The sequence below is a fragment of the Heloderma suspectum genome, chromosome 16 (genome assembly GCF_057233095.1).
Source record: "Heloderma suspectum isolate Gila_16-S chromosome 16, 16-S_ref, whole genome shotgun sequence".
Lineage (NCBI taxonomy): Eukaryota > Metazoa > Chordata > Lepidosauria > Squamata > Helodermatidae > Heloderma > Heloderma suspectum.
Genome location: NC_139473.1, coordinates 1,287,848 through 1,314,261, shown reverse-complemented (window position 1 = coordinate 1,314,261; position 26,414 = coordinate 1,287,848). Strand labels below are relative to the sequence as shown.

The 26,414-nt window shown below is 62.5% G+C and overlaps 2 protein-coding genes across 3 annotated transcripts in view; one reads left to right on the top strand and one right to left on the bottom strand.

The window, feature by feature from the left end:
• The window catches only part of SMG6 (SMG6 nonsense mediated mRNA decay factor), a 101,048-nt gene extending 84,573 nt beyond the window's left edge, over nt 1-16,475 (top strand). For both annotated transcript variants that reach the window (XM_084822614.1, XM_084822615.1), the window contains exons 14-19: nt 3,399-3,575; nt 5,329-5,475; nt 9,448-9,601; nt 12,122-12,333; nt 13,897-13,978; nt 14,971-16,475. In XM_084822614.1, coding sequence (XP_084678740.1) covers nt 3,399-3,575; nt 5,329-5,475; nt 9,448-9,601; nt 12,122-12,333; nt 13,897-13,978; nt 14,971-15,101 — 903 coding nt within the window. In that variant the 3' untranslated portion in view covers nt 15,102-16,475. The remainder of the gene's footprint in view (nt 1-3,398; nt 3,576-5,328; nt 5,476-9,447; nt 9,602-12,121; nt 12,334-13,896; nt 13,979-14,970) is intronic.
• A 162-nt stretch (nt 16,476-16,637) lies between these two features.
• On the bottom strand, nt 16,638-25,847 carry HIC1 (HIC ZBTB transcriptional repressor 1). The gene is made up of 3 exons (XM_084822616.1): nt 25,727-25,847; nt 21,626-23,865; nt 16,638-17,482 (listed from the first exon to the last, which is right to left on the bottom strand). The coding sequence occupies exons 1-2, from the start codon at nt 25,776-25,778 to the stop codon at nt 21,791-21,793; spliced, it is 2,127 nt and encodes a 708-aa protein (XP_084678742.1). The 5' UTR covers nt 25,779-25,847; the 3' UTR covers nt 16,638-17,482; nt 21,626-21,790.
• Nucleotides 25,848-26,414: the final 567 nt, after the last annotated feature.

The window sequence follows — 26,414 nt, the reverse complement described above, 5'->3', positions numbered from 1 at the left end:
TACTGGACTAGATGGACCCAGGGTCTGACTCAGTACAAGGCAGCTTCCTGTATTCCTAGAGGATGGTAGAAGCTTTCCTCTGCCCCCACTTACTTTAAGCAAGCATTTTAGTTCTTCAGCCTTTTTTAGTCTCTGATTTCATAAACCCCTCCCCCGTCCTTTCCTTTTTTAAAAAGGGGGGGGGGACTGTTGCAGTGGCACCGATTATTTCAGTGCCTCGATCATGCTGCTTTTGTGACTGCTGCTGGTGCCATGTGAATGTGGCTGTGACCAGCGGCTGCAGAACAGTGGCATAAAAATATGACAGATTGCCTGATCGGAAATGTGCTATGTCAGAAAAGAACTGAAATGCTCAAAGGGAGCTTCCTTGCCTCAGCCCAGCACCATGAGGCAGGCCAGAGTTACGGGGGGGTGGGAGAGCGGGGGTGCCGGCAGCACGGGGCATGTCTAAACACCCTTTCCTCCTCCACCCCCACCCGATGCCTGGCAATGCTGAGCAGTGTCCTGGAACACCCAGCCCCATGCCCCCTGCATCCTGCTAGCTTGTCTCTCCCTGTGCACCCACGCTTGCTACAGGGCAGTTAGCATCTGCCCCTGGCCTTCTGGGTGGCATGAGGGATCCAGCCCCTCTCCTCCTCCTCCTCCTCTTATGGAGTGTCCCCTGCTTCCTGCAGTAGCTGGCGGGGGGCACGAGGCTAGGGGGGTCACAGTGGGGTCAGGCGGCTGATGTGCTGCACGCCATGCAGCTCCAATTAGCCCGCAGAGGAAGCTGGCAGTGGGGCGGTGGGGGGAGTGAAGCCACTTCCTCTGCTGGGCACCGTGGAGCTGCCTCTCCTGACAGCAGTGACTCACTCAGCATGTGCGGCCCCCTGGCCCAGCCTGGGCCATTGCCTCCCCTTGGCCCGGAGGGGAAGGGCCTTGTGCAGGACGCACCACCGAGGGCCTGGGGCATGGCGCTTGATCCCCAGTTTGTCCCTGCTGCCCAGCAGGCCTCCGCTCTGCTGCTGCTCAGCCCCCTGGTGCGTGAGGTCAGGGGTCCCCAGCTTCTGCCCAGGCCTTGGCCACAGTTCCTGGGGCTGGCGCCATGGCTCGCCATGGTCGAGCACCCGCCGAGGGCCCGCACACCAGCAGGGGCCTGCTGCCAAGAGCCCCCTGGACCCGCTCCTGCTCTTCTCGTTGCCACCTACTGGGTTGCCTGCCTCGCTCCCGCCCAGGCAGCGGTGGTGGCAAGCGGGAAGGGGGAGCAGCGGAGGCTGCAACCTCCTGGCCCCCCGGCTCCCTGCCTGGCAAGCAGGCAAGAGGAGCAGCAGCAAGAGCAGCTGGTGCCCGTGGCGGCGAGAAGGTCAAGTCACTGGGGGAGGGGCCCGCAGGGGTGTCTTGCCCAGGGGCCCTCAACTAGCCACAGCTGGCACTGGCCCTCCCCCCGCCCAGTAAGCCTGTTCATAGAGGTTTTATTTAACTGTGCCGTGTGTTCAGAGCGCTCTGCACGCGTCTCCATCGTCCTGACAACCACTCCTGCAGGTCGGCCTCGCCTCGCTACCCCCACGTGGCCGAGGCCAAGACAGGGGGCAGGCGCTGCTTGGCGGCAGTCCTCTTGCGGCTGAGAGCAGCGTGGCTCCTGGGGTCTCTGGCTCGTCCTCCTGGGTGCCTTGGGGCCCTCCCGCCAGCTGGCATTGCAGTTGGCAAGTGTAGGCGTGTGGCACAGAGGGCCTCAGTTCTCGAGGGAACTCCTGGCAGATCTGGCCACAGCAGAGAGGCGAGTGCCCTCGGGAATGGGGGGGCGCTCTGTAAAACCCGCCCTTTGAGATAGATCAGGAGGAGGAGGAGCAGGCTGAGTGCTACAAGCAGACTCCTTTCCTCTTTTCTCTCCCAGCACCCATGCCCACTCCCATCTCCTTCCTCTCACTTCCCTCTGGTCACACTATCCTCATTTCAGAAAGAGGACAGCAATGGGGAGGGGAGGGGAGGGGGAGGGCACGAAACAGGCGAGGGAACAATTGAAATCTGTCTTATCTGCAAGCCAATTCTCTTGTCTGCCTGATGAAGAACTCTGAGTGATCTGGAAGCTTGCCCGCTACTCCCTCGCTTAAAGCTGGGCTTGCTCTCCCTGGCTGGCGGGAGAGTCAGGACAGACCACCAGGCGGATTTCTTCATGCAGCACATAGGCTGCTAGACAGCGCACAGCATCGGGGCTGGATGAGCCAGGTGCTGGACTACAGGGACCCGTTGGCTGTTCTCATAGATCTCCCTTGCTGTTGAGAGAGAGCCAAGCCCCGTGCAGCAGGGATGCTGTCGGATTGCAAGCCCCATCATCCCTCCCTGTTGGCCACACTGGCTGGGGCTGATAGGAGTTGCAGTCCGATATCATCTGGAGGGCCACAAGTTGTGCGCCCCCTGCCAGACAGCTGAGGATTACCCCATTTCTTCTTCGCAGGCTGTGGGGAAGGAGGAGCATATGGTTTGGGGGGGCGGACCCAGATCTCAGCACCTGCCTAAATTTCCCCCGTGTCAGCCACCTGCCCCTGCTCCAAAGCCCCCTTCCCCGCCATTCATCCGGTTGGTGTGGCAGTGGCTGAAAGGACCCCTCCGGAGCCACCCTTCCTCTTCAACACCCTGGACCTGCCGTGCAGGGGACCTTGGCAGCTGATTTTGCCAGACCTGGAAGGCCCCTTCTCTCAGCTGGGACAAGCGGCTGGGCCCAGCACTGCTCTGCGGAGCCCAGTGCCGAGGCCCTAAGACACTGTTCGGATGCTTGCTTGCTTTGTGGTTTCATTCTTGTATTTTGTGGCGATTTCCACAGGTGAGCTGCCCTGGAGGCCATTTGGGCAGCATAGCTATAAAGACATAGCTAACAAAACATTGATTTAAAAAGCAGAGGTACCGGGGCCCAAGTCTGTTTGGAGGCTTCGGCACACCGTGCCCTCTTGTGCTGCAGGTGGCAGGAGGAGGGGTACACTCTCTTCTCATCTCACCCTCTTTTCATTCTGGGGGTGGGGGTCAGGGGCCAGGGTTGGGAATTGGTCTGCCGTCCCCCCACACAAGGAACCAAGGGTCTTGTGAGCCCCTGATGCCACCATTTTCTGCCTTTACAAGCAGCTGCCTCTTGTGTTTTGCCCTGGGAGGCAGTTGCCATATTCCAGCCTTCCCCAACCTGGCACCTTCCCACTGTGTTGGACTACAAATCCCAGCACCCCTCAGGATCCTGGGATTTGTAGCCAACGCATCAGGAGGGCGCCAGGTTGGAGAAGGCTGCCATTTTCCATTGTTCCACAGCAGAGGTGACAAGAGTTGAATCCAAGTCTCTGGCTTTACCCTCTCAACACTTCCCCACAAGCCCCTCTAAACTCACCCACCCCTCTTTTTTCCCCTCTCCTCTTCCCCCCACCCCGGTTCTGTAGGCTAACGCAGCCGACTGCAAGAGGGTCACGGTGCTGAAGTATTTCCTGGAAGCCCTTTGTGGCCAAGAAGAGCCATTGCTGGCATTCAAGGGTGGAAAGTATGTCTCAGTGGCCCCCGTCCCAGACGCCATGGGAAAGGAAACAGCAAGCCAAGAGGGAAAACAACTGGAAGATCAGGTACCGGGTGGGAAGGGGGGTGGCGGGGCAATTGCCCCAGCGGGGCCTGGGCTGGCCTGCACTCCCCCACTATTTATAGCTGGCGAGGACGCGGGCAGGGGGCTGCACAGTGTCTCTCGAGTGTGCTATGCCCTTTCCTGCCAGTCCCACCCAAAAGCTTTTCTCTGCTCTCTCTGGCAACAGCGATGAGTTCCAGATGCGCTGTGCAAGTACGATGCGGGCGGGGAGGGGGCACTGCTTTAATAATGTACAGCTCAGGCCCAGCAGGAAAGGGGTGGTTGGGTGGGAAGGAGGAGCAGGGCTTGGGGGGGTTAGGGTTCAGGCTCAGGATCGAGTTTATAGCGGGGGGGGGCAACGTCGAACAGCAGCCTCCAACACACGTACAGGAAGAGGGACTGTTGCTGGCTCTTCTCTCCCCCCCCACCCCCCTTCCCTGCCCTCCCTTGCTTCTCTCACATCCTGATGTGATTAAGGAATTTCTCCGCTTGTTTTTCTGCCCCGGCTTGTTCCTGTAGCCCGGGGTTCTCTACAGGCCGTGTGTGTGTGTGTGTGTGTGTGTGTGTGTGTGTGTTCAACATCCCTGCCAGCCTCTCTGCAAGGCCGCGCTTGTCTTGCAGAGGATCTCGCAGGAGGTCAGACCGAAGAAGAAGAAGCCGGGAGGCATTTGTCCCCGAGGCTGCTGAGCCCACCCTGCTCCTGGTGGGGCCATGGGCTTAGAGGTGGTGGCTGTAGATTTGGGCCTCCCGTTCGACTCTTCTTTGTAGAGGGAGCAGAATGGCTCGGCCTTCCGCAACCTGGTGCCCTACCATGATGGGAGTTGCAGCCCGCCACACGTGGAGGGCACCACCTTCAGGAAGGCTGGGCCATTTCTTGCGGGGAGGGAAGGAGTGAGTGAGTCACAGAACCCCCTCCCAAAAGGCCCTGGGAACAGTAGTTCTGCAAGGGGACTCTGGATCTGTTCATTCCTTTATTCCATTTCTGTACCACCCAACAGCCAAAGCTCTCCGGGCAGTTTAAAAAGATTAAAGCCATAAAAATACAATATGAGAACACAATATAAAACCCGTTCACACACAAGTGTATCAAACAATTCTACACAATCAACAAAATCATCCAAAGACCTGCTGAAAAGCTCCCATCCTATCCTGTCAAACACCTGGGAGCAGAGGAAAGGCTTGACGTGGCCCTGAAAAGATGCCAGCGTTGGCGCCAGGCAGGCCTTGGTGGGGAGAGCGTTCCACCATCGGGGGCCACTGCTGAGAAGGCCCCCTCCCTTGTTGCCAGCCTCCAAGCCTCCCTCAGAGGAGTAGGCGCCTGGAGGGATTCGTTGTGAGAAGACAGTGCGGGGGGGGGGGGGATTAAGTATGTTAGTCGTGCCGTAATCAGTTTCTTTGTATACCGCATTTTCCACAGTACATTGAGCTCAAAGCAGTTCACAAAGACAATCGCTGCAATTAAAACCAATTCCCTAGGGAGGCGGGGGGCTCTCCCACACTGGAGGCGTTCAAGACGAGGCTGGACAGCCACCTGTCAGGGATGCTCTGATGTGGATTCCTGCATTGAGCAGGGGTGGGACTCCACGGTCTTGCAGGCCCCTTCCAGCCCTACTCTTCCATGATTCTAAGTGCAGCGAAGACGATTACATTGCGGTGCAGAGCAGCCCTGGTGAAAAGTGCGGTCGAGCCAGACCTCTTCCCGTCGTCCACTGGGCTGGCCGCAACAGTTCTTCTCCTTCTTCTTCCCCTACACGCAGGAGGACGACATCCAGATCGAGGCCTTTGAGGATGACTCGGAGGCCGACGGGAGTGGAGGAGAGCTGGACATCAGGGAGCTGCGGGCAAAGAAGCAGGCGCTGACCAGGAAGGTGGCTGAGCAGCAGCGCCGCCAGGACAAGATCCAGGTCTGCTTGGGGTACCGGGGCAGAAGGCCGCGTTCCATCCCTGAGAAGCTCTTGGGGGCCGCACCCGCTGGTGGGCAAGGCCGAATGCCCCAGACACCAGCGGACAGCAGCTCAGCTCCTCCTGCCAGCGACGCAGCCTTTTGGAGTGGGAGGAAAGCTGTCCAAAGCCCAAGGGGGGCCATCTGGGGGGCCATCTGGAGGTTCAGTGCCCGGGCCTAAGAATGGGGGCAGGGGGGCAAGGGACATGCGTTTTCTCTCCAGTAAGCCAGAAGTTTGCAATTGGTGAGCCCTGCTCGGGGAGAGGAGGGGCAGTGCACAACACAGCAGCATCCTGAGTCAGCGCCTGTGGAGAGCCCGGACGCTGGGTCAGACCCAAGGCCTGTGTGGCACAGCACCCTGGCTCCCGCAGCTGCCAGCCCTGGAGTCTGCCAGTGCAGGGTCAGCAGCCCCCCAGGCCTACTGAGCCCCAGGCTGTCCAGCCCCACTTTCCACCTCACTTCCTGTCCGAAAACGTTCCATCACATGCACCTGCAGATGCCAGTACAGCCCGGCCAGAGGGCTCCCCGAGTCCTCCTCCGCTAGCACCACCACGGGAGAAGCCAGGCCCGGTTCTGCAGCTCAGCTGCCAGGTTCCCCATCTTCCTTGCATACCACTGCTCCAGTTCCATTGATCCTGTACCCCCCCCCCCAAAGGCACACGCTCTGAAGCCGCTCTGTGCCGGACCCTTTGGAGCAAGTCGCGGGCCATAGCTGCCTGGCGTTGCTGTCGACCCCGCTGGCTGGCTGGCTGGCTGCAGCCGAGGAAATTCCCCCTCCCTCCTCCCCCTCCCGCCCCATAACTTCTCTGCAGTGCTCAGGGCCCTCTTCACTTCCATAACTCTTCATTTCCCAGCCTTGAACGCCAGCCAAACACATCTGTCTAGCCATATGCGTGAACTCTGGAGTCTGTGCCGAGGTGGTTGTAAAACAGGGCCGCTGAAGGCCCTACTGGGAGAGTTGCACACATGCGTACCCGCCGGCGGTTGGCTGCAGGCCCAGAACCACCGCGCGCTCTGCTCTCCCAGCCCACCGTTGCCTGCCTGCAGCAGCCGCAGCGCGCCGCTCTGCCTGCTTGCCTGCCTGCCAGGAGGAGAGGGCCAGGGCTCTGGCCAGCCGCAGGGACGTGTGTGCGTGTGCGAAACGCACTCGTCTGGAGCCAGGCAGCCAGAAGGGCCCTCGAAGTGCTGGGTCTCCTCGGGGCTGAGCGGCGCATCCATGCCAGCAGCTTCAGCCTGCTGGCTCGCTCGTGGGGCAGCAGAAGTCCGGTCCCAACTCCTGGTGCTGCTTGAAAGAGATGGGCACTGGGCAGGTATTGCCCTAAATTCCAGCCTGGTGGCAACAAAGGCCCCGATCCCCAAGGTCTCTCTGCAGGAAGGAAGGAGAGCAGAGAGCTGGGAGGGGGAATTTCGTTGGCTGGAGGCTTGGAGGGGCAGGCTGCCAAGATGGGCAGGAGAGATGGATGCCTTTGAGGCACTTGCCTGAGCCCTCTCCTCCAGCCAAGAGGAGAAGGGACGGGGGAGAGATTTGGCGGCCTGGAGATCAGGGACTGGGAATCCAGGACCGAAGGGCCAGAGAAGACAGCTTCCAGAGCCCAGCACCTCTTCTTTTACTTCGCTTAAATACTGCAAGCCTTGCAAGCTTGTAGCTTGGCTCGCTGGCTCGAGCCCTCTGCCGAGGGTCTTCCTGGGGATGTGGCGGGCAGGCCGAGCTCTGCTGTGGCTGTTTGGAAGGATGCCCTGGGTCAGAGGCTGTGGGGATGGATGGCCTCCTAGGACCCCTGTGGGATGTGGGCAGAGATCCACCTGCCTGAAGCCCCGAGGAATTTGTCCACGCAGGCTCAGAGGCACTGCTTGATTCTTGCTCCCTGGCGATGCAGACCAGTCTTGGACTCAGCCCTGGCTCAGCCTAAGCCCGGGAGGGGGGGGGAGGGGGTCTCCCGCTGATTCCCACCCCCAGTCAGGAGGAGGGGCACTCTGCCCTCAGCTGCTGCTCCGGCTGCCCAGTCCTTTGTGCCGGCAGCAGCATTTCCTGAGCAGCTGAAAACATCCCCACCTGAGCCATGACACGTTCTTCCTCTGGCCAGCCGGCCCTATTCTTTCTCTGGGCACTGCAGCGGGGGCAGCTGCTCCCCAAGGATGCCGGGGGGCCATTCTGAGAGGCCTGCCCAAAATAGTTACACTTCTGTCCTCTCTGGCCTCTCTCCTGCAGCCGGGGGAGAAAGCTGCCATCTAAATTTAGCCCTGGCCCACTCGCCCTTCGCACTGGGAAACAATGGTCCTGCACGCGCGGCCAGCCACGCACCTGCCAGCAGCGGAAGGGCAACCCCCGCCCAAGCGGCTCCAGCGCGGCGGCAAGTGAGCGGACACATCGGAACCTGCTGCTTGCCGACCACCCCCCCCCCCCGCTTCCTGGGAAGCCGCCCCCATCCCGCCAAGCGGGCACCACAGAGGCACCAGCTGCTGACTCAGGCTGGGCCTTCTCCCGCTCCCCTGCAGAAGCCACAGTGCCACTCTGCGCGTACTCAGAGGCCTCCTTCTTCGGGTGCCTTTTTTCCAGGCTGGTTATCCTACTCGGAAATGGGGCACTGTGCCCCCGAGGGCCCCCTGCAGCAGCAACCTGCCCGCTTTCCCAAGGCCGTTTCCATTTCTGGCCTCCTGGTCCTTCCCTGCCTCCCTCTCTCTCCCTTGCTGGCCGGATGTCGGCGCTCCCCTCGTACCCTCTTGGCCAGCAGCTGCCAAACACAAACAAACTCCCCCCCACCCCCCGGCCTCTGAACCCTGCTGAGGCGAGTTCCCCTCCGGCTCCTTGAACAGGCTCTGGCGGCCAGGGAGGGGGGACTTGGCACGATCCCCGCAGCCCCGCGCATCCTGTCGTCCTCTCCCTGGCTGGCCCAGGGGGGCAGGATGGGACGTGACGGCCAGCACAGGCCTCGCTCGCTGCTGCCAGGAGCGGGGAGTCGGGCCAAGATGCTGCGGAGGCACCACCCGGGCATCTGACACCCGTGTCACAGCCACTCGAGAAGGATTGCTCCCAGCGGGAACTTGCCGTGACGTCACAGTGCTATTTTTAATGCAGTTCGATGACCATGTTCTTTCCGCAAAGTGTTGCTGAAGGCAGGCGGCCGTGGGCAAATCGGATCCCCGGCACACGCCGCCTGGGCTCATTCACAAGTGCGAAATTCAGAAGACCGGGCATCTCAGATCTGTTTTTCATTTACCCAGCAGGGAGCCAGGTCACTGTGTTGCAGCAGAAATGAGGAGGGGTTGGGCGGCCCCTTAAAGCAGGGCTACGGAACCTCTTTCAGCCCGAGGGCCGAATCCCATTTCAGAGAAGCTCTCAGGGGCCGCATCGCAGGGGTGGGCGGGGCAGAAGGCAGAAGGGACGAGGACCTAGATCCCAAAAATCCCACCGTGTTTTAGTTTGAAACCCTTTCTGACAGTAGCGGAGCCTCGGGGAAGCACTTCCACCTTTTAGAATGGGAGGGAGGGACACTTCACAAAGGCCAGGAAGCCTGCAAATGATCAGTGTTTGTGGGAAAGGTGGTGTGGCCATCTGGTAACCCTGGAGGGCCTGATGGGGACCCCAAGAGGGCTGGACTTGGATCCCAAGCCTGAGGCTCTGCACCTCTGCCTTAAAGAGTGGCACACTGATTCTGGCAGACGCTTGCTTGGACACTGCCCACCTCATCAGACATGCGCGTCCACAAAAGCTTCTGCCGAAATACGTCTGTTAGTCTTTGAGGTGCCACAAGGGTCTCTTGTTGCTTTTCCTTTGAAACTACTCGCGCACAAAGCAAGTTCCTAGTCCTTATTGTATACCTGGAAATGCGCAGCCTCTCGGAAGCTGTTGGAAGAGGGCCGCTGACTTCTCGCGGGATCGGTCCATCAGCCCATGGCTTATTTGTTTCCCCGCCCGCGTGCGGGACTCTTGCAGGCTGTGCTGAAGGACCAGGCACAGGTGCGGCAGATGGAGCTGGAGATCCGTCCCGTCTTCCTAGTCCCGGACACCAACGGCTTCATCGACCACCTGGGCAGCCTGGTGAAGCTGCTGGACTGCCGGCAGTTCATCGTGGTGGTGCCCCTGATTGGTGAGTGGAGTGTTTGGGGAGAGGGGGCTGGAAGTCGGGCTCCTCAGAGTGCTCGGACGCACAACCGGCAGGGCTTGTCCGGTGCTCTGCCTCCAAGCAGTGAACAGCCACCCTCCTCCTCCTCCTCATTACTATATTTCTATACCGTCCAATAGCCAAATCTCTCTGGGTGGTTTACAAAAGACTAAAACCTTTAAAATACAGTGTTCGACATAATATAAAATCCATTTTCATACAAAAACAATGTATAAATATACATTTCTTTATTACATCTATGTTCCACCCTTCCCCCCAAGAAGTCCAAGGACAATCTGTGACAGCACATATGGCTTGCACGCACGCACACCCCTCCGTTTCCCACTTGCACAAACTCTGAGGGGCGAGGTAGGCTCTTTGTGCCAGGCCCAGGGTCGCCCAGAGAACCACATGATTCAGTGACCGCTGTTGGAGGCAGGAGGCTGCTCTAGAGAGGCCTTCGGGCAGATCCAGCAGGGCTTTTTTTATGCTTTGCGAGTGGAAGGCATGAATAGATCCTCCATGTTCCAGGGCAGTGTAGCTCTGAACAAAGCATGGGGAGGGAGGGGGACATGCCTTTCACACGCTTCTTGTGGGCTTCCCCATGGGGCATCTGGCCATGTCCCCATGTTGGAGACAGGGGGCTGGGACAGAGGGGCCTGCTTTGATCCAGACATGGGGGCCAAGGTTCCTGCTTCCCCACCATGCAGCCCTGGCCAGAACGAGGCTCGTGAGCCAAGCAGCTCCTCCCGGCCTGGGTCGGCTTGGCTCTCCCTTTTCTCCTTATAAAGCTGCAGTCCAGCGACTCAGCAAAGCTGGTTCCTGTTATTGGTAAACACTCGGCCCTGGCAGATAACAGGCAGGGCGGCCGCTCCTGCTGGGTGGTCGGGGGGGGGGGTGCTGGCATCCCCGCTCCCTCGCCCTTGGAGGGAAGGGTGCATCCCTAGGCCCAGCTGGGCACTCCTGGTGGACCCAGGCAGCGCCGACCCAGCCTCGATATCCCTCGGCCTCCGGGGATGCTCCCCTCGGGCCGGAGGGGGCCTGTCAGAGCCTTGGTGTGCGCCCCAGGGGGCAGAAGCCTCCAGGCCCATGCCCGCCCTGCAGCTCAGTGGTCCCCCCACTTCCGCCCCTCCGCCTCCCCGTTCCAGGCCCGCTGTTCTCTTCGGCCTTCTCGCAGACTCACGGTGTGCTGGAGAGGCTCTAAAGCACACGCACAGGCTCCCCCCACGGAGGGGCCACACGGCAAAAGCAGGTCCACTGGTAAGAAGAGGTCTGCAGGTGGCTCGAGCAAGTGAGCCAAGCTCAACTCTCCTTCCTGGTCCCGTGGGGGGCAACCAGCCAGGCCCAAACCCTTCCCTCGGGGTGGGGCACCCCTCCGCCTGCTGACTCAGGGTTGATGAACCCCTGGTTTGGAGCGTCAACAGCGGAAAAATGGTTTGCCACTGATCAGTGGAACTGACGCGCGCACCCCGGTGACCTGGGGGCGATGGCTGAGTGCTCCCCCTCCTCAGTTAGCCCTCTTCCCCTGCCCCCGCCAGCTCTTCCTGGGGCCCTGTGCAGCGAAGGGTGAAAGCCGGCCGCACAGGGCTCCCCCGCTGGGGCTAGTTCCTCCTCCAGCTCTTCCCCCACTCCTCCATGCTCCCTGAACCCGACCCTGCTGTGGTGGAGAAGCCGGCTTGGGCAGGAGCACAAGCACGCTTCCCCTTTGAAGGCTGTTTGCCTTGGAAGAGGCTGCAGAACGGATTTCGGGAAGGAGTACTAGCCTCGCTCCCTCGTTTGATGTTCTGTGCACTCTCCTTGCTCGCTCGCTCTCCCCCTCGTCCCACTCCGACCTGCACCCGTCCCACTCCCGAGAGCAGGCAGCCGTGTCTTGGCTCAGATCGCAGTTGCAGGGCAGAATGACTGCTGCAAGCGGAATATCCCGGGCATGGGGACGGCCGAGCGCTACTGGCCCACGAGCAGGGGAGGGGGGATTTCACAGTGCTGGGGAGAGGCCCTCACCTCGCACTCCCTCACCTCTTCCCCCGCCTCCCAGGAATGCATGCTTCCCGCTTGATCTCAGCACTTGGCTAGGGAGCTGCAAAGCACCGCCGGATTAACCGTCTCGGGGGGAGGACAGAGGCGCTAGGAAGCACGTTGCCTGTGGGCCTCTGTCTCCCTCTTTCTCAGGGCCCTGGACATTACTCAGCCGCCCTTGGGCACCCCAAAACACACCCCTGGGGCTCACTCACTTGACTCACTCTTCAAAGCGCCCCAGGAGAGGCAGCAGCTTACCTCTTCCAGCCAGACAGTCAGGCCAGGGTTGCCCCCACCTCTGGATGTCAGCCTCACTCCCCTCCTGCCACAGGGGCATAGATAAGAGCCGGATCCTGCAGCCATCCGCCCGAGGAAGTGGATGTCTTGGAATGCCCCCCCCCCCCATCCCCCAGGTCTTTGAGGGTTGCTACCTGGAACTTACTGATGGAAAGCCACAAATGCCAATCACTCTCTCTTCCCTCCCACTAGTCATAAACGAGTTGGATGGGCTGGCCAAGGGCCCCGAGTCAGAGCACCGCATGGGGGGCTACGCCCGCCTGCTGCAAGAGCGGGCCCGCAAGGCAGTCGAGTTCCTGGAAGCCCGCTTCGAGCGGCGTGACAGCTACATGCGAGCGCTGACCAGCCGGGGCAATGAACTGGAGTCCATCTCCTTCCGCAGCGAGGACATTTCCAGGCAGCAGGTGAGGGAGCTGCGCCCAGGGGCGGGGGACTGAGCTCGCCTCGGGAGAAAGAGCCCCTGGCTCCTCACAGGAAGAGGGCTGTGCCATGCAGGGGCAGCAGCACGGCCCCAGAGCCACACCTTCACGTCACAAGGCTCATGCCCAGCGCCCAGCATCTCCAGCTCAAAGGAAAGGGGTGGGAGTCCCCTCTGAGGCCCCGAGAGTGGCTTGGCAGGGACGGGCCCTGGCTCAGGAGCAGAGCACCCACTCTGCACTCGGGGGGTTCCCAGCTCACTCCCCGTGAAGTGCATCAGAAGCATCCTACTGGATCAGACCGAGGCCCATCTGGTCCAGCATTCTGTTCGCGCAGGGGCTGAGCAGCTGCCCCAGTGGGAAGCCCACAAGCAGGATGTGAGCGCAAGAGCAGCACCCTCATGCCCATGTTCCCCAGCAGCCGGTGCACACCTCTGAGCCTGGTGGCATGCCACCATCAGGACTGGGAGCCATTGATGGCCTTCTCCAGCTGGAAGGAGCAGGGAAAGGCCCCGATGGAGCCTGCCACTCCGGACAGACACGACTGGGCTTAGAAGGACACGCAGTCTGGCCTGGTACAAGGCAGCTTCCGATGTTGCTAGGGAAGGGGCCATAGCTCGGTGGTGGAACCCCTGTTTTGCACACAGGGGGTCCCCGGTTCAGTCCCAGGAGATCCCCAGTTCGGAGAATTTCAGGAACCCGGTGATGGAAAAGACCCTTGTTTACCTGAAGCCCTGGAGAGGCACTGGCAGTCGGAGGGGTTGATTCTGGACTGGCGGGACCACTGTTTGTCCCCAGAGAGCCCCGCTCGTCCAGCAGTTTCCCGGCGCTGGCATGGCTTTCTTCCCATTCTCGATGGCTCAGAGGCCCCTCCGGAGGCTCAGTTGCTGGCAGGAAGAGCTTTCAGCTGCACGATGCTAGTGCTTTCTGTGTGCTTTATATTTTGGGCCCATCCTCACTTGTCTTCCACTGACCTGTGACCCCCAAGACCGTCCCCAGCACTGAATTTGGCACTCAGGCTGAAAGCAGTTCTGCACCCCTGCACTGGGCGGATCTTTGGTGCGATCCAGCGGAAGCCTCCCCCTGGCCCACCCCGCTCTGCTGCTGGCACTGCGGGGCTGGCACTTCTGAGGGGGGCTGCATGATTCCTTTGGAGACCAGTTTGGCGACAGGCCCATTTGAATTGGTGGGGCTGAGGACAGAGGGCACCCCTGTTGAACTTCCTGCTGCCACAGGGTGCAGAAGGGAGCCTGGCCGGGGCCCTTTCCTGTGTCCCGCTGCAGGCCCCCTGCAAAAGGCAGCTCTGTTGGAGCTTTAATCCTCCACGCATTTATTTTAAGACGATGGCAGTGAATCAGCCCAAAGCAGACCGTCTTCTAAGACAGAACCTTCCCCAAGCTGGGTGACCACCAGGTGGGTTGGACTCCAACTCCCAGTATCCCCCAGGGCTGGCTGGGGGATGCTTGGAGTTGGAGTCCAACCCACCTGGAGGACATTCAGCTTGGCTAAAGCTGTTCTAACGCTGACTTTTCCTCTTTCTCTCGGGCTCAGGGAAATAATGATGACTTGATCCTCTCCTGCTGCCTCCACTACTGTAACGACAAAGCGAAGGACTTCATGCCAGCCAAGAAAGGTGTGTGATGGCGGGGGGGACAGGACTGCAGCACCCCTCCCAGGCAGGCACTGGGTGGGCAGGCGGGCAGCGGGCAGGCCAGGTCAGGAGCCAGTGCGATCTGTCGCGGTCTTCCTCAGCCTGTGACCTCTTGCACAGACCATGCCATCCTACACACACTTACTCAGAAGCAGGGCCTGCTGCTGCCTCCCCCGCAACCTGATGCCTTCCAGATGTGTGGGAGCGACTCCCAGTATTCCTGACCACTGTATTGGCTGGGGCTGATGGGAATCGAAGTCCAAAACGTCAGGTTGCATGGAGGCTGTATTCAGCAGTGCTTGCTCCTAGGTCAGTCTGAGAAGCATTGCAGCCGAATCCTGGGGTGAGTTCTTAGGTGGGAAGGAAGACAGATGTGTGCCCTCCTCCGATAATGTAAAAAAGCAGCCCAGGAGGAAGCAGAAGATTGGGCTCAGCTCACCTTCTGCATGATTTGGAGCATGCTGAGAGATGGCAGGCCGCTTCCCCTGGGTGGTACGGGCCCTGCCAGGGATGGGCTGGACTCCCCACTGCCTCCCTCCCCCTCCTGGCCATGCTGGCGCCCTGTTGCCAAGCGGGCAGGAGGACGTGAAGGCATCCTGGCAGCTGCTGGCCCCGGGTTCTGCCTGGCGGGCCAAATTCTCCGCAGCTTAACTTGTCAGATTGACAGAGGAGGCGTTTCTGAGTGTTTACGCCTCGCTGGGGCGGAATCGGACGATCAGGGGATTACGGCGGATGGGGGCTGACAAACTGACAGCCTCTGGTTTGTAACAATCCGCCTGGTCGCCCGGCCGAGGCAGCGGATGGTTATTGTTAGCCCTTCAGGGAGGGATCCATGCGGGGCAGATCCTGGGCCGCCGGCCGCGCAGGCTCCCTGGGGCTCAGCGAGTGCTTGCGCAGGGCGGCGTCACTGCACTTGGACGGGGTAGGCGGAGCTGGGGGCTGCCGGTCTGATGGCCGCCTCCACATTCTTCCAGACGACCCAATCCGGCTGCTCCGGGAGGTGGTGCTGCTGACAGACGACCGCAACCTGCGCGTCAAGGCGCTGACCCGCAACGTGCCCGTGAGGGACATCCCCACGTTCCTGCGGTGGGCGCAGGAGGGCTGAGCAGGCGGGCACCACCTGCCGGAAGCTGTGCAGCCCTCTGCCACCAGCAGGGGTGGCCTCAAGGCGGCCAGCCGTGCACCAAGCTGCCGCCGCCGCCGTTCCAGGACCCTCCACTGAACAATAAACGCAGCGTCTCCAACCCTGCCCGGAATGGCCGTGCTGTGGGTGCAAGCGAGTGCGCGCGGCCCACTGGGAAGGTTGTTGCCATGGAGGCTCGAGTGCGTAGGGCTCCCTGGGTCTCGGGACAGGGAGGGAACCCAGAAGGGAGGCCCGAGAAGCAGCCCCGGCTTCCTCCTGCCGAAGTGGTGGCCTGGGGAGGACCCTTAGTTTGGAAGTTGCGTGCCATTTTCCTGATCCCCAGTCCCACCCCCGCTCCCCCCAAACGTGGCCTGGGCATTCTCCTGCCCACCTCATCCTCCCCTCTCTGCACCTCTGGGGGGAGGGGGCTCCCCGCTTGCTTCGCTTCAGCCCAGCGCCTCTGCTGTTGGCTCTCGTCCGGAGACATTTGGCCGCTTTTCCCCCACCCCAGAGTTTCTTTCCCAGCCCTTCCTCCCTCAGCCTACGCCATCCTCCTGCTTCCCACTCCCCTGACCCCTGCCGCTTGCTGACCCTCCCTCCCTCCCCCCCCCCCACAGGCAGGCGCCTTCTCTGGCACCCTTGCTGGGGTGGCTTTGAGAGACAAGCCAACACGGTTGGCTCTGGGGATCATAGCCACCATTTGGCTGTAGGGCTTTCAGGGGGTGGGCAGGTAAGTAGGTGCCCTCTGGAAGGAGATCTGAGGGCATGGAGTGGGGGGTTGGGGTTGCCTCAAGTTCACCCAGAGAACTGCTGTGGCAAAGAAGCGTTCCTGTCTGCTCCAGGGCCTGTAAAGGCTGGAGGGGGGTCTCTGCTCCAGGGCACAAGCTGGAGTGCCCCTTTCCTCTCCCCTGCAGAGCCTCCCACTTGCCCCCCAGGGAGCAGTCTGGCATGCCAGAGAGTGCCTGGACAAAGGGCTGAGACAGCAACTTCGTTGCCCATTCCCTGGGCCTTTGGGCTGGAGTCAGAAGCCCAGGGCCACCCACTCCCCCTGAAAAGGCCATGCATGCAGAAGAGAGCTCTGTTGAGAAGCCAGCCACCTTTGCTGGTGGGGCAAGTTGCATCCAGTGGTCTGGGAGCCAGACACCAGCCCAGGCTGGGCCAGCTGCTCTGGAGGGGCAAGGCATCTCCTGCCTCACACACCCCTCACAAGACCAGCCGCAGGGGGGCGTCCGTCCCAGGTGGGGCAGGCCTGGTCGGCAGCCCCCAGTTCAGCTTCAGCCTGCCAGGATTCGAGGGGGGGGTTGTGACCATTTTTTGTTCTGTTGTTTTCTTAATAAATTTTTAGTAGGGAACGCTGCTCTGTGCGGAATCATTTTGGAGGGGCGGGGAAGGGAGCTGTCCCATCGACCTTGGAGGAGGAGGCAGCGACCCCTGTGAGACCAAGAGAACGCTTTTGGCCTCAGGAGCCAGATTATGGCGAAAAAAAACACACACCATTGTGGGCCGCTTTTTTTTTTTAAGCCATCTATTTCAGGCACTGAGTTGTGCCTGGAATTTGTTTATGGCAGGTAGAAAAAAGACTCGCGTCTAGTCTGCTGGACTGGTCCCAAGGCATTGTGGATGAAGCCAGCAGAACAGGTACCAGACCAGCTCGAGGGTGACCGAGGAGTATGGAAGGCCTTGGCTCTCACAGGGCCGTTGATCAGGAAAAGCGAAAGCCTGCAGGCCGCATCCTGCCATGCCAACCTTGACCTGGTCCAGTCACAGCTCTCCTCTGGCTGACCCTGTGGGGATCTCTCAGAACCAGCTGCTTCACATGGACAGGCCCTCAACATGTTTCAGAAATACAAGTAGATAAGAGAGTCTCTGAGGTCAGATAACCAGGCAAGGTGTGTGTTTCCGCAGCCTCAGAAGCTGCCCCGAGTCCAGTGTCAGCTGGCCGTGTCCTTTGCTTGCAAGAACGCCAAGGCATGCTGGCCACTGCCTGAACAGAGAATGGGGTTTTCAGCACTACCGGCGAAGGCAGCCTGGGTTTTGCCATCACACGGTTCAAGTGCTTGGGGCAGTGGGGGGGGGGGGATTGGGGGCAAGCAACCCAGATTTCATGTCCATGTTGAGGACTTTCAAAGGCCATTTCCCAGTTTCCTGCATGGGTTGCACAAATGGGAATCAGGGCAGGGTGACCTGCATTAGGGAGAGATCCTGTTCAGATGAGTTCCTGACAGTCACCCCAGGGAGAGGCTCAGAGGAACGTATTTCTGTCGGGTATAAGTGCCCCAGTCTTTGGTCACCCCCCGCCCCCATGACAGTCACCATGTTTTCAACCTGCTTCTCTCTCTCTCTCTCTCACACACACACACACACTGCTCAGGGTCGTGTTCCTGAGCTCCTCCTACACAGTTTCACCCACACTGCTGCCCTGGGCAGTGGGTTTGACTGGCTTCTCTGAGGCCACCCAGAGCTGGGAGAGGGAGCAGATTGGAGTCCTGGTCTCCCCAAAGTCCAGTGCCCTCCACCAGCTTCCCTCAGGCTGTGACTCTCTGCTTGCACCAGGGACAGCAAACTAGTACAAATCCCAGCAGCCCTAGCCCACACAGCCCATAGTAAGGGGCCATGGGAGTTGTAGTCCCACAACATCTGGAAGGCCACAGGTTCCCCATCCCTGCATTACACCACCTCCTTGGAGCTTGGCCCTACTTGTCACCCCTCCTCCCCTGTGGAACAGCAGCCTGTCTGCTCCCCACGCCCAGCCCAGATCCACTCAAGGAAGCCAAGCCCTTGTGGTGGTCAGGAAAAAACATTTATTGCTGTTTTTCTTTGGTTCTGCTTCTGGTATAAAACAAGGGGGATGACCCCCCATGCACACAACGCTGCGAGGCACAGCGGGCTGCCCCCTGGAGTACTTCAGTTTGGGGGTTGGGGAGTGTTCGGGGGAGGCCGTGCTGGGGCAGCTGGCTCAGATGAAGGCCCTGTGCTGGGCAAGGGCGGGCGGCTGTGTGCAAAAAGAGGCAAGAGAGAAGCTTCACATTTAACCTGGTTTTTGGCTAAAAGGGGAGGGGATGGGGGGGCAGCTGCTTCCTGGACACACGCGGGGAGGAGGGTGGTCTCCTCATTGTGCCATTGTCACTCCTCTCCCCATAAGTGCAGCAGGCGGGCCGAGGCAGCCGGTGCATGGCACCTTTTGGCTGGCTAGTGCCAAAGAAAGGCAAACAGGGTACATGCCAGCAGGCCCCCGGAAGTGGGGCAAAGAGGCACGTGTGGCTGTCCCCACCACATTAGTTAAAGCTTGAGTTCGCCTCCTGTCCCCCAGCAGTGATGCCGGCTGGCCCTTCCTGCCATTGATAGAGCGGACAACTTGGGAGTGTTTTGCCTTTGTCAAACTGCCCCATGGGAGAAGGGAGAGGGGCAGAAAAGAAGGAGGTGGTGAATGGCACACACAGCATACACACACCCTTCAAAAACAGTTCTTTGGCTTCAGGAGCAGTCGAGAACAGTGGAAGACAGTGCTCAAGTTCATAACCTGGAAGAAAGTGCTGGAGCTGTCCGGGGGAACCTCCGCTCTGCACGGGCCCCCTTGGTCACAGATCTGTGGAGTGCTTTGACTGAGTGAGGGAGGGACATGCACCCTCGCCTCTTCACATTGCAAGTCCAGCATGCGGGGGCTAAGGGTTTGCTCAAAGGCCTGGCCGTCAATTTGCCGATGGTGGCCGGATCAAAGGCTGCAAAGGGGTGGGGGCAAAGTGGCCGACTTCAGATCGCTCGCACCAGCAAGTCAAGCTGCACTTTCCCTGGGAACTCATTGGGAGCCGCTGCTGTGAAAGCAAAGCATGTTTCGAGGAGCCCTGGGTAAACCTTGGATGCAAGGGCAGTGGTGCTGGATCAGGGCCAAGGCTGCTAGTCCATCTTGATACTACAGTGGCCAACCAGATGCCCCAGCAGGAAGCCCACAAGCAGAAGATAAGTGCAACATCACACACGCACCCACTCGTTTTCTCCAGCATGCTGCCTCTGATCCTGGAGGCAGCGCACAGCCATCACGACTAGCAGCCATTGACAGCCGCCTCCTCCATGAAAGTGACCTGTGGGCCCCAAACAGAAGGCCTTCCCAGCCTTGAAAGGCTGCTATGTTTTTTTGTTTTTCCTGGCAGGGCTCTTGTGCACTTATTGGCCATTTGACAAGCAGAAAGTCAACAGGTGCAGCTGTTTAAAGGTGCAGGAGCTCTGTCCCTCCCCCCCACACACAGACACACCCAAAATTGGAGTGACCAGGAAAAACAACATTTCCTGCGTCACCTTAAGCAGCGGTGAGCAATTTGTGCCCCAATTTCTTGGCCAACAACTCCCACAATCCCTCACCACTGGCTATGGTGGCTGGTGAGAGTCACAGGCTAAAACATCTGGAAGGCTGCAAGGGGCTCACCCCTGTCTTAAAGGCTAACACGTGGCAATCGCTTGTGTGGGTCATTGGGCAGGCATCTGGACAGACCATGGGCAGGCAGAGACACTGGAAGTGGTGGGACCGAGTGGCCATACTATGGGAAGCTGACCCATACTCGAGGCGAGCTCAGCGACATGTAAGCTGCCCACAGCGTAGGCACAGATTATCCCCCTCATCAGGCTTCCCCATGCTGGTGCGCTAAAGATTAATTGGGCTGCAGGCCCTGTCATCCCCCAGCCAGCATGGCCAAACCAGTAGTTCATCGTCCGATACAATTAATTTACAATCTAGCACAGCCTTCGATAGGAGAGAAATCACAGTTCCTGCTTATGGTCCGTATGTGCTCTAGTAATCAGCACACAAATATTACCTTTCCCCTGAATCATAAACCTTTTTATATCAAGATTGCAAATAAAGGTTGTCTCTGCCTTCCCCCCTGCCCCGGAGGAAAATTGCCCCCATGCAGTTAAGCCAAAAAGAGCTTCCATGGGCACCAGTGGGCATTGGGGGCTCTGGGAAATACATCCGGGGCCCAGGGAAATAGATTCAGAGCCATGGGCCCACCAACAACAACCCCACCCACAGGGAAGGCTGGGCTAAGGGAGCCTTCCCCAAAGACATCTGGAGGGCAACTCCGCCCTTCCCAGACAGTCCAGCACATCTGGAGGGCTCCAGCCTGGGGAAGCTGTTCTTTGAATGGCATGGCCATTTGCCATTTGCCACTCGCCGCTTCTGCTTCTCTCCCCATGTCCATATCGCTCCAAATGCCTGCCTTCTGCCACCATCCTTACGTGGACCTTTTAAGGTGCCCCCAGACTTTGGGTCAGTTTTGCTGCAGCTACAGCCTCCCCCGCAAGCTGAAACCTTCCCAGGGGATCCCACCCCACCGCAACAGGAAGCAGAGGGAGGTCAAGGCCAGAGACCCCAGGACACTCCCTCAGGAGGGTCAGCCAGCCTCCGATCCCTGGAGTGGGGAAGGATCCGGCTGTCATACAGAGCACACACACTGCACGGCACAGGAATCTTTTGCCCCAGGATGCAGGAGAATCTTTCCCTCCTCTTTTCAACCCTGGGAATTCAGGGGGTGGGGGGCTGAGAAGGAAATTGACCGGGAGGGGGAGGAAACATCCTTGATCCATCGCCTTATTTGCAAACAAACTTCCAAAGGGGGGGAGCTCCTAGCTGCTCCCCCACCCTGCGCAGCACCATTCCTTGGGTTCCTCCACGGCTGAGACCCCTTAGCACAATCCTACAAGTGCAGCAACCCCTTTGCTACTGGGGGAAGGGGAGTGCAGCATGCCACGTGGATAGGGGTGCGTGCGCGTGCGTGCGTGTGTGTGTGTGTGTGTGAGAAAGAGAGAGAGAGAGAGAGAGATTCCTTCCTCTTTGAGGAGTGAGCCCCCCCTTGGGGTGGGGTACAATTCTGGATTGTACCACTTCAAATTGTGGGGTGGCTCGATGCGTTTATATGCTCTTCTCCCCCCCGCCCGCCAAATTAACTACATCAGCCTTTCCCAACTGCGAGCCCTCCAAATGGGTTGGACTACAGCTCCCATCATGCTGGCTGGGGAGTGCTGGCAGTTGTAGTCCAACCCATCTAGAGGGCAGGCACCCTGCTTGGAGGGAGGCTGAACCAAGTCAACTCTCAGCGTGTAATAAAGGAGGACAGCAGGGGAGGCATGTTTCCAGGACCCCTTTCCCTGTGCTGCTAATCTTCTACGCTCAGGGAGCTGCCTTCCTGTCACAGGAAACGCACTCGACCTGCAATGGCACTCGTCCCGAGAACCACACCGCTTTCGTTCTGCGTAATGGGGAGATCGGCTCTCAGCTGACGCAGCTTTCCCGGCCGCAAGGACAGTTGGAGGGGGGTCCCTCCTCTCTCTCTCTCTCTCCCCTCCCCCCCGCCACCGGACGCCTTGCGGGTCATGAGGTCCAGCAAATGGAGGAGAGGGGGAAGGTGGAGGGGGGCCTCTGAGGTAGGGAGGGACAAATTCACGATTCCCTGTTTCAGGGGCGGGGGCAGCAGCTCCAAAGCAAGGCCCAGATCCGGGGTCGCCTCCGCCTGCACGTCGCTGCGCTTCCCCGGCGCCCCCTCCCCGCCACGACAGGCCTGACGCAGTCCGTTCCGCGGGGGGTGCTCTGCTGGCGGCGGAGGGAAGGCCGCTGTCCCGGAAAGCCCCCGCCCCGCCGAGCCGTCGCAGGAGCGGCGCCCCCCGCAAGCCGCCCCCCGCGGTCAGGGGGGCGAGAAGCGCTCTATGGTCCGGGCGTGGTGGTCGCTGTGCAAGTGGGCGGCGGCGGCGGCGGCGGCGGCGGCGCTCTGGGCCAGCACCTCGGCCGCCTTGTCCGGGGTGAGGCCGAGGTAGAGGCTCTCCAGGGCGGCCTTGGGGTCGGCCAGGAAGTGCGGGGGGTGCGAGAGCAGCTCCTTGTCGTGCTGCTGCTGCTGCGCCAGGCGCGCCATGGCCAGCACGCCCTCGGGGAAGTCCAGCTTGAGCTTGCCGTCGGGGCCGGCGGCGGCGGCGGCGGCGGCCGCGTGCATCTTCATGTGGCTGAGCAGGTTGCGCTGCTGGGCGAACTTGCCGCCGCACACCTGGCACTCGTAGGGCTTCTCGCCCGAGTGGATGCGCATGTGCTCGGTGAGGCGGTACTGGCGCGTGAAGCGCATGCCGCACGCGTCGCAGGCGAAGGGCTTCAGGCCCAGGTGGCTGCGCATGTGGCGCGTCATGGTGCCGCGCTGCGTGAACTTCTTGCCGCAGATGGAGCACGGGTAGGGCCGCGTCAGCCAGTGCGTCTTCTCGTGCTGCCGCAGCGTGGCCGGGTCCTTGTAGGCCTTGTCGCACGACGAGCAGCGGTAGGGGCGCAGCAGGTCGCAGCCCGGCGCGCCCCCCGACGGCAGCGGCGGCGGCGCGGGCGGCCCGCCCAGAGGCTTGTCCAGGAAGGGCGCGCCCGGCCCGGCGGCGGCCTCGGCGGCCTCCTTGCGGTACAGCTCGTCCTCCTCGTTGTGCGCCTCGACGTGCGCGTTCAGCTGCTCCGACGACGGGAAGCCCTTGCCGCACGGGATGCACACGTACAGGTTGTCGCCGCCGAAGCCGTCGGGCTCGTAGCCCAGGTAGCGCTCCAGGCTGCCGGCCGCCGGGGAGGGCCCGCCGCTGCTGCAGCCCGTCTCCTCGCTCGTGCTCTTGTCGTTCTCCAGGTCCTCGGCCTCGGCGCCGTCGGGCTCGCCGCTCTCTAGGCTGGCGTAGCGCCGCGGGCGCGGCGGCGGCGGCGGCGGCGAGGGAGAGTCACCCTTGCGGGCCAGCTCGCCCTCCCCGAGCAGGCCGCCCTTGCCCCGCCGCGCGCCCTGCTCCGCGTCCTCGTCCTCGTCCTCCTCGAGGTAGCCGCCGCCCAGAGGCTCCGGCTTCATCCAGCGGTACAGGAACTCGGGCGCCCCCTCGGCGCGGCCCGGCTCCGGGCCCGCGGGGCTGCCGCGGGGCTGGTGGTAGCAGGAGGCGGCCTCGCCGAAGGGCGCGTGGTTGGGCAGCAGCGCCGGGCTCTCGGGCCGGGGCGGCGGCACCGGCAGCGCGCTCTCGCGGCCCTCGACGGCAGCGCGCAGGCGGCTCTCGGTGCCCGGCGGCGGCGGCGGCGGCGGCAACTGGTGGTGGCCGGGCGAGGGCCCGTTGGGGCTCTTCTTGGAGAGGTCCAGGCCGCAGAGGGGCGAGCAGAGGCGCTCGGGAGGACACAGGCCGTGCGGGTGCAGCGCGGCGGCGGCGGCGTACAGCTCCCCGCAGTGGGTGCTGAGCGGGTTGCCCGGCTCCACGGCGCGCGGCGGCGGCCCGTAGCAGCTCTGGATGACGGGCGTGGGGACGCGGAGGCCGCGGGCCAGCTTGCCGAAGGGCGAGTAGCCGCCGCGCAGCTGGCAGTACTTGCCCGAGCGCTTGAGCTTCTTCTTGCACAGGGCCACCAGGTCCGGGATCTGCAGGTAGCTGGCGGCGGCCAGGACGGCGCCCAGGCCGGGCTCGCCCGCCTCGGCGCCGCCGCCCGCCTCGGCCTCGGCCGGGCCCAGGCGGCCGGTGTAGATGAAGTCGAGGACGGCGCGGAAGACGGCCGGGCTGACCATCTCCTGGTCCAGGTTGACGAGGTTGTCGTGCACCACCAGGGCCTTGAGGTAGGCGCTGCTGGCCGCCAGCACGTTCTTGTGCGCGCGGAACAGCGCGTTCTGCACCACCACGATCACGTCGCACAGGAAGCCCTTGGTGCGCTGCGCGTTCAGCTGGAGCAGCAGCTGCCGGGAGTGGCCCGCCGGCTCCGAGGCGTCCAGCATCGCGGCGGCGTCTGCGAGGGGCACACGGGAGAGGGGGAGGGAGAGAGCGCCCGGCGGCGGCGTCAGCGCGGGCCCGCCCGGCGCGGCCGCACTCGGCCCTGGCCCGCCGGCGCTCTGGTGCCCGCGCGCAGGGCAGGGCAGGGCAGGGCAGGGCAGCTGGCGCGTCGGGGCGGGGCGGGGTGGTTGTTCCCCGGGCCGGGCCGGGGCGCCTCGCCTCGCGCTCTGGCCGCCTTCCCCCACCGGCCTCCCCTTATAGAGGGGCTTCCCCTCGCAGGCGGGCGAAGGAGGGGGTCCAGCCCTCGGTATCTCCGCCGATCGCATCACACGCCCCCCTCTGGGCAGGGGGGCAGGGCTAAGCGTTCACACCTGGAGGGGGCAGCGTCGGCGGCGCTTTCACACGTCTGGCGGGCTTTCTCTTCCCCCCCACCCCCACGGGACGGATCGGCCGAACAGTACAGCTGCCGCCCTCTCCGGAGTCAGGTCGGGGGCGCAGGGAAGCCCGAGGAGAAGCCAGATTCTTCCATTGCCGCAGGGGTGCCTGCGCGCTCGGCCACTAAAAGAGATCCTGTCTGTGGAGGCCCAGGAGGAGGCCACCAAGCCTGGTTTTCTGCCCTCCAGAGATCGCAAGGGGTTTTTGAGGAGAGGGGAGGCCCTGGGGGGAAGCGCAGAGCGTTCCCGCACATCTGCTTTCTCGCTCGAGTTTCTATTCAATATCATCATCCTCGCTTTTAGGCTGCTGCGATGCTGGCCCCACTCACTTACTCGGGACCAAGCCTCGTCGGACACAGCGGGGCTTACTCCCGAGTAAACACAGATCGGAGTGTGCGGAGGAGTTTGAAAAGTTGGCCATTTCTCAAACGGTCCTCCGAGCGCGTCGCCCTGTCCCGCGGAGGCCGGCCGGCCGGCCTGCAGCAGCGCGACAGCGCCTCAGGGCGCAGAGGTCCGGGGAGACCTCCTCGCGGGCCCCCCCTCACGACCCGGCGCGGGTCCCCCCACTCCTCAGGCCGTCGCCGAAGCCCCCAGCGCGAAGCGAAAGCTGCGGAAAGCGAAAGCTCCCACGCCTTGCCGCGTGGAACCAGGGCGCGGACTCGGCCGCCGTCCTGCTCCCCGCCAGGCCGGGAGGGCCAGCCGACTGAGGGGAAGCGCGTGTGGGGTGGCGGGAGAGCGGGCCCCCCGCTGACGCGCCGATTTCCAACCCGAGGCCCCCGGGGGACTCCTCAGGGGCAAAGTGCTCTGCGCAAGGCCGCCCGGATGTCCAGATGTCGGGGGCCTCTCCCACAAGCCCCTGAAAACCCAGAGGCTGTTTCTGCACAAGCAAAGGCGGTTTGGCTCGGAGCGAGGAAGATTCTTGGGAGGTGGGAAGAGGGGGGCGACCCCGGCAGAACCCGGGCAGCGGCCGAGCAGCGCGGCGCCGGCGCCGGCGAGGCTCTCTGCCCGCGAGCGAAGGCGGCTCGGAGGGGGGCGCCGGGGGGCGCGGAGTCCGCGGCAGGGCACGGAGGGGCTCACGGCCCCCTCGCCAAGCCCGCCCGGAGCGGCGGCGCGGCTGGCTCTTTCTCTCCCGAAGGGGGGAAAATCGCCGCTGCTGGCAGCCCAAGTCAAGACGAGGTTTCCCGGCTCGCTGCGGCTTGACCTGTCGGGCTGGAGGCAGGCAGCGAAGCCGGGAGTCAGGCCGGGCGGGGGCGGGGGCGGGGGCGGGGGCGGGGGGCTCGATGTAGCGCGGCGCGAGTTGGGAGCGCCGTGCCGGGGCGGGCGGCTCGGGCCCTTTCCTTTGCCCGGGGGAGCCACCGCGGGCCGGGGGAAAGAGAGAAAGACCTTCCGTGGGCTCCCTCCCGGGGGGAACGCGATCCAGAGGCCCCCGGCGCCCCCGCTTACCTGGGAGCCCCGTCGAGTCGGCCAGGCAGGCGAGGTCGGTGCGGACGCGCATGGCTCCCTCGGACGGCCGCGGCGGCTCGCTGCGCCCCTCGTCGGCGCCTCAGGCCGCTTGGCGGCGGCGGCGGCGGCTGGCCCCCATGTGCCGAGAGCGCGGCGGCGGCGGAAAAGGTAAAGGCCGGGCCGCGAACTCCGCCTGACCCCGGGCTGAACTCGGGCGTGTTAAAGGAGCCGCCGCGGCATCCTCCGCCCGAGCCGCCAGCCAGCCAGCCAGCCAAGCGGCGGTGGGGCTGCGGGGAAGAGGGGGAGGAGCCGGCCCGACGGGGCTCCCGGAGGAGCAGCCCCAGGTGGGAGGGGGAGAGGCGCCCACCCAGCCCCCGCGGGGAGTGGGCAGGGGAGAGGGCCGGACCCTGGAGCCGGGGGCGGGCCAGGCCCGTCTGGGGAAGGCGAGGCGCGCGCTCGGGGCGCCCAGACCGCCCCGTCGGGTCTGGCCGAGCCCCGAGAGGCAGGGGAGAAGGGCCGCGCCCCGAGGCAGCTCCGCCTCAGTGCCTGGCGGGGTCCCGAGCCCCGCGCCGGGCTGAGGAGGTGGTGATGGGGGAGACGGGGCGCTGACACGCACGCACCCCCCCAAGCTCCGGGCCGAGGGTTTCTCGCCGAAGAGGTGAGTGAGTGGCGCGGGTCCAGGGCGTGG

Coding starts and splice junctions, on each gene's coding strand:
- HIC1 (XM_084822616.1), bottom strand. CDS start 25,778: ATGCGCGTCCGCACCGACCTCGCCTGCCTGGCCGACTCGACGGGGCTC. Junction 23,866..25,726: donor CGACTCGACGGGGCTCCCAG/GTAAGCGGGGGC, acceptor TGCCCCTCGCAG/ACGCCGCCGCGATGCTGGAC.